Source organism: Drosophila navojoa, chromosome 4 (genome assembly GCF_054131105.1).
Source record: "Drosophila navojoa isolate 15081-1374.11 chromosome 4, UAZ_NAV_1.0, whole genome shotgun sequence".
In the NCBI taxonomy this organism is placed as follows: Eukaryota; Metazoa; Arthropoda; class Insecta; order Diptera; family Drosophilidae; genus Drosophila; species Drosophila navojoa.
The window spans coordinates 2,816,752-2,822,582 of record NC_142892.1 but is presented as its reverse complement, the minus strand read 5'-3'; the positions used below and the strand labels follow the sequence as shown (position 1 = coordinate 2,822,582).

General features: G+C 38.3%; 1 protein-coding gene across 1 annotated transcript; it reads right to left on the bottom strand.

Annotated features, from left to right (window-relative positions):
* Positions 1–173: 173 nt before the first annotated feature.
* Positions 174–5,528, bottom strand: Slc45-1 (Solute carrier family 45 member 1). The gene is made up of 4 exons (XM_030383605.2): positions 4,781–5,528; positions 1,019–2,437; positions 780–954; positions 174–688 (listed from the first exon to the last, which is right to left on the bottom strand). The coding sequence occupies exons 2-4, from the start codon at positions 2,410–2,412 to the stop codon at positions 467–469; spliced, it is 1,791 nt and encodes a 596-aa protein (XP_030239465.1). The 5' UTR covers positions 2,413–2,437; positions 4,781–5,528; the 3' UTR covers positions 174–466.
* Between the last annotated feature and the right edge of the window lie 303 nt (positions 5,529–5,831).

Sequence of the window (5,831 nt, the reverse complement as noted above, 5' to 3'; positions counted from 1 at the left end):
ATAAAAGGAACTCAGAACTCAGAATGTAAAATCAAATATAATAAAGGGGTTACAGGAGTACCAGGTATGGCTTCAATAAACCTTAATAATATTAAAAAATATTTAAAAAATATATATTTCTCATATATTTATATGTTTATTATTAATATAAAAATGATTAAACTCATCAAATGTACTTTGGTACTAAGAATACGTTTATTAACTTAAAGCAAGCTTAATAATAATATAGCTCGGCAAAGAAACTGTTATAACAGTGATAACATCAATGTTTACCTTTCAAGTCGTCGCACTCAAAAGTATACCGTTATAATCTCTATAGCTATAATCAAATGCCTGAAAGTAGGCAACGAATTTTGTTTGCATATCAAACAAGATGTGTGCATCTGTATGTATGTATGCATGCATGTACATACATAAGTACATATTTCTTCATAAATAATCTAATAATAGTCGACCGAGCTGAGCCTTAGACATAAAGCACAAACATGGCCGCAATGGCCGCTGCAAAGGATAAAAATGTCGACGCATACAAAATGGCGCACGTCGTCTCCATCCAGGCGACGAGTGGGCCAACGCTGAGTGAAACAATTAACTGGGCTATGAAGACCATGCTGCTAATGATGGCCACATCGGTGCCCAGGCCGCGGGCCTGCTTCAGCGGAACAGTTTCGCCGTTATGGACGCGGAACTGCAAGGCAAATAAGAGGGAGAGAGAGAGAGAAAGGGAGAGAGATTGTGAGGGAGGCAGAGGCAGATATGCTAAGTAAATTAGTACATACACAATTTTTGGCATGATAGTTGGCCACCAGTATGAAGGGCATGGTAAAGAGTGTGCCATAGAGTATGCCCGCCGAGGTGCTAAAAACCAAAACGCCCCACTTCGTTGGCCAGAGACCGAGGATCAGCATGCCGATGCCATAGTAGACCATGCCGCTGATATAAACCACCTTGGTGCTGTGGGAATATGGAAATGATGTTAATTACACATGATTCGCATTCCCTTCACGCTAATACATACCCAAACCACTTCATCAGCTTCGTCACAGACATCGAGTAAATGGAGCAGGAGAAGGCATAGATGGACATGCCCCAGCAGCCGAATCGTACGCCCTCCTCGTACAGCAACAGCGGCGCCGAGTTGGGCGGCGCTGTGGGATCACCGTGGAAAACCGCCTCGCCCACAAAGTCGGTGAAGTACAGGCAATAGGTGACATGACCCATCCAACAGAAGAGATTGGTCAGCGCCAGCATGCGCATCGAGTAGGGCATTATGAAGATGCTCTTCAGATAGCCGCGCAACGAGATCGGTGCCTCATCGTCCACTTGCAACTCCAGGTCCTGCGGCCTCTTCAGCTTATCGCTGATCGCTGGCAATCGGCTGTTCTGATAGCTGGCGATGGGCTCCACAGCAGCCGCCTTCATTTGCTCGTCCAGCGTGGAGTTCTCTTGTATATAGTAAATGGCATTGTTGTTCTTCTTCAGCTCCTTCTTGATGGCCGAACAGGAGAGCGGACGCAGCAGCTCATCGCGTTCGATCAACTCGAGCGGAATCTCACGGAACGTTGTCACCGTTACCAAATAGCAAATCACAAAGATAATGGTCACCAGTGTGAACACTGTGGGTATATTTCCACCCAGCACGTTTCCAATGTGCGTTGTCTCCCAATCGATGCCGCCAATGGCGTAGCCAATGGTGCCACCGAAGCCCGCGAAGAGTGTAAACGTAGTCAACGCCTTTGGCTGCTCCTCGGGCACACACATGTCCAGCAAATAGGTGCGAGCCGGCGTTTGGCAGGTGTCTGCATCGAAATCCAACAGCACCATGCCCAAGATGGTTAAGATTACAGCGAACTTGTAGTTTCCAGGTGAGGCTCCCGATTCCGGCGCCGCTTCGGATGACAGCAGAGCCGCCGCCGACACAGAGCTCTCGTTGCCATAGTTTGCAGTCGAGTAATTGTAGCCCACGTCGCCCAGCCAGACGCCTAGCTCCTTGCCGTACGGCACCAAAATCAGGCCAAGGAATATGCCCAGCGACAGCAGTGTGATAATGGGTCGACGTCGACCCCAGCGCAGCTTGCAGCGATCACTGATGCTGCCCAGCAGCGGTGAGACAAAGAAACCAATCAACGGTGACAGGCCCCAGGCCATGGTCATGTGCTTGTGATCGATACCAATTTGTAGAAGAATCGGTGAAACGAAACTTGTCTCGGCCGCATAAGCAAATTCGATGGCCATCGCAATGGCGGACAGGCGAAATAGTTCGAAGCGTGTCTTGCGGCGAAACACATGCGAATAGTCCGCATCTTGGGCACGTGCATGACTCTCGCGTTGCTTCAGCAAATACTTAATCATCGGATTCTTGGCCGATGATAATTGAGCGGCCTGCGATGGATCGGCGGCAACACCAACCATGTTGAGGGTTTGATTCAAACTGCAGCTAAAATGTAAAGTGTATATATGTCAGCTTATACATATAATGTATTGTATCTGTGTGTGTGTGTGTGTGTGTGTGTGTGGAAAGTTCTATGCTCTAGACATTGAGACAAACGAAACGTTTGAGCGTAAGACATTGAATCCAATTGAACGGAATGTATGTCTCGGCACGTCTAAAGAAGCAGCTGGCGAATATCTGTTATTAATTGAGTTGTGTGCGTATGCTGTAAATAATTACACTCAGAGAAAGAAGTGCTATACATGTAATATAAACTTGGCAAAATTATGACAAAAGCATTTTATTTGGAGTCTTTGGAAAAATTATGAGCACAGTAAAAAAAAAAAATAAATAAATAAATAAATTAATTAATAAAAAAAATAATGATAAAAATATTTAAAAAATTAGAAAAATTTACATGAATTTCAATATTATAATCATAAAATTATATAAAAATAATAAATTTTTTAAATTATTTAACTACCTAGAAAATTCATATCTCCTACTATTTTTCTCCGAGTGTAAAAATTCATTCAATCGACGCAAGGCTGCCAGCTCTGCCCATTTCGAAGCTGGCACTGCATTTGATCTAACTGTCACAAATCTCGACGTCTACATTTAATTAATTACGTATGAAAAATGCAATAATTGATATTGAAATATAACGCTTATCGCCCAAGTCTTTGTTGTACGTGTAATCAGAGCTGAACTTCAGTCCGAACTCAGAATCACGTAAACAAAAACAATTTCATAGCGATTTGTGTGTAATGCGAGCGCCAAACATTGCAAACACACAAATATACATATTATACATATATATTTATATATATATACATATATGACTTTTCTTTGGTTATATATAATTTAGACAGTCGGCTTAGACTTTGCACAATAAGAAATTTTCTATAAAGTGCTTTATTGGCGGACAATATGTAGTTTAAATTTATATCTCAATTTTCCTTGTATAAGCATCACAATCTTAATGACACCAACAACAACAACAACAGCAGCAGCAACAGCAGCAGCAACAGCAGCAGTAGCAGCAGCAGCGGGAACAGCTATAGCATTTTATTAATACACAATTAAATTATAAATATTATTGGAGAAGAATAAGTCAATAGTCGTGGAAAAGATACCCTGTAGAGGGAAGAATATTGAACGAAAGATAATGAAAATTATTTTAAAGAATTTAATTTGCAGCTTTTAATAAAAGAATCTAAATAATAAATAAAAGAGTTTATGATAAATTTCTTATTTATTTATTTATTTTTTTTATTGAATATAAAATAGATTAAAGAGAGTTTTCCCATTTATATTTATTTAAAATATATATCGAAAACCTGATTTGAAAATTTAAGAAAATCGTCCATTATTTTTAGACAACTATTTTTTTGTTGCAGATCTTAAAAAAGAAATACGATTTAAAAAATGTAATAATAATAGTAAAAAAAAAAATTAATTGAAGAATAAAAAAAAAAAAAAAAAAAAAATCTGGAAATCATTTGATAGTAGATTGAGTTAAGGAATAAAAATACAGGAAATTATTTTATGATGCAAACAAAACTGAATCTTGGTCAAAAATATTTGACTTTTTATCGCTTAACATAGTCAATTCATATTCTGTTCACTTCACATTTCTATTTGACTTTTACAGGGTATCGCACTACAAAAAGCCAATTTATGAAGTGACGAAAGTTGTGTCGAGCCGCCCACTGTAACGCTTTATGACACGACACTTCATATCGATTCAAATAAGCCGCAGGTCACAAGCTTCGCCTTATCACGCAGATCTGCAGCCACGTTATCGATGTATGTGTGTATATGTATATAAAGATATACATATACACATATATTTATTGTCAGATAAATGCGGGTAATCGGGCTCTGTCTAGGTCGAAAATGATGTGTTTAATATATGCGGCTAACCAATTGGTGGACTATGCTAATATATTGATATTAATTAACGTCGGGCTAGAGGAAGTAAATATTTTCTAGCTCAGTTGTAAATAAAAGGTAAAAAAAAAAAAAACTTGTTGGGTTAAGGTTTCGATCTGAAGTTGATTTACATATTGGCACACTGTTCACACGTCTATAATTTAATGATGCGTTTCAATTTGCTGCTGCTACTGTTGTTATTCTCTTTGGTAATTAAGATGATCACTTAAGAGCTCTGAGCATCATTATAATTAGTATGCCGCTGAGAATTCGATTGTCAGCGCGACAGGATGTTATAAACCCATATGAATATATTTATATGCACATTAACTCTGGACGGCGGGAAAATACCCATTTCTTTGGAAAGCTAATCGCGGCTAGGCACGAATTGTGTTAAACATGCATTCAACTTACCTTTAATTAGTAGTTACCTTAATAAGGTTTTGTTCACTTTTAATTTGTTTTTATATTATTAAATTTGTTTTTATTTTTGTTTAATTAGCTGCGGCGGAAAATTCATTCACTTGGAGTGTTTAGTGTCAATAAATTTGTGGGCGTTAAAGTTTTTCTCTTGCACAGATTATTGTACATAAAATAGATTTCGATTTTCTTCAGTTTCAATTGTTGTTGGTTTTGGGCTTGCTTGTGGGCGTGGCACTTTAGTAAGTTCTTTTTCATAACGTTGCCCATGCAATGCAATTTACCACTGGCTCACAATTATATAAAGAATAATTTTATAGTTAAGTTCTTAAAGGGAATATTGGTTGTATATCTTTTTTTAATTTCACTTAAAATTTCTATTATTTTATTTAAAAATTATTGTTTATATTGTTGTTGATTGTTGTTAAAGAGCTGACATTGCGGCGCTTCGATCAACGATTTACATTGGCTCGAACGCTGGGAAATTTTTGGCAAGACATGAAAATTGATTTCGCGTTGACAATAAATATATATAACGGAATATAAATATATATTACTAGGGCAGCAATAAAATAATAAAACGCGCACTACTTTACATATAAATATATATGTTTACATTTATATATGTTTCTATGTATATATAGTTCACTGTCCACGACGCTGTGCTTGTTCTTCTTCTTTTTTCTCTGCCGTATTCACGATCGATTCGATCCACTAGATGATCTTCTGTGCCCTGCGACTGCTCGACTGACACCTCAGCTGGCTAGACGCACGTATTTATACACAGCATTCAAGTTACGCACTCTCTCGCATTTTCGGAGTCTACGCTGAGCTCTTTTCTACACAGATTTGACGCTCAGGCTCATGCTCTCGCGCTCTATATGTGTGTGAGCATCGCTTGCCTTATCGACAGGGTGACTTTCTTTTCTCTACCTGATGCTTTTGTCGGTCGTTGATGTCACTAAAAGAGGTTATATTAGCTATGGCATACATTTTGTTGCAGTTCTATGTTCTCGATAAATATAAATTAACTTTTTATATCTAA

What these genes read in the sequence shown, in the direction of transcription:
- Slc45-1 (XM_030383605.2), bottom strand. Translation starts at nt 2,412, where the DNA reads ATGGTTGGTGTTGCCGCCGATCCATCGCAGGCCGCTCAATTATCATCG. An exon ending in AAGCTGATGAAGTGGTTTGG is followed by an intron (nt 955 to 1,018) that starts GTATGTATTAGC and finishes ATATTCCCACAG; the next exon opens with CACCAAGGTGGTTTATATCA. An exon ending in ACTATCATGCCAAAAATTGT is followed by an intron (nt 689 to 779) that starts GTATGTACTAAT and finishes TTTGCCTTGCAG; the next exon opens with TTCCGCGTCCATAACGGCGA.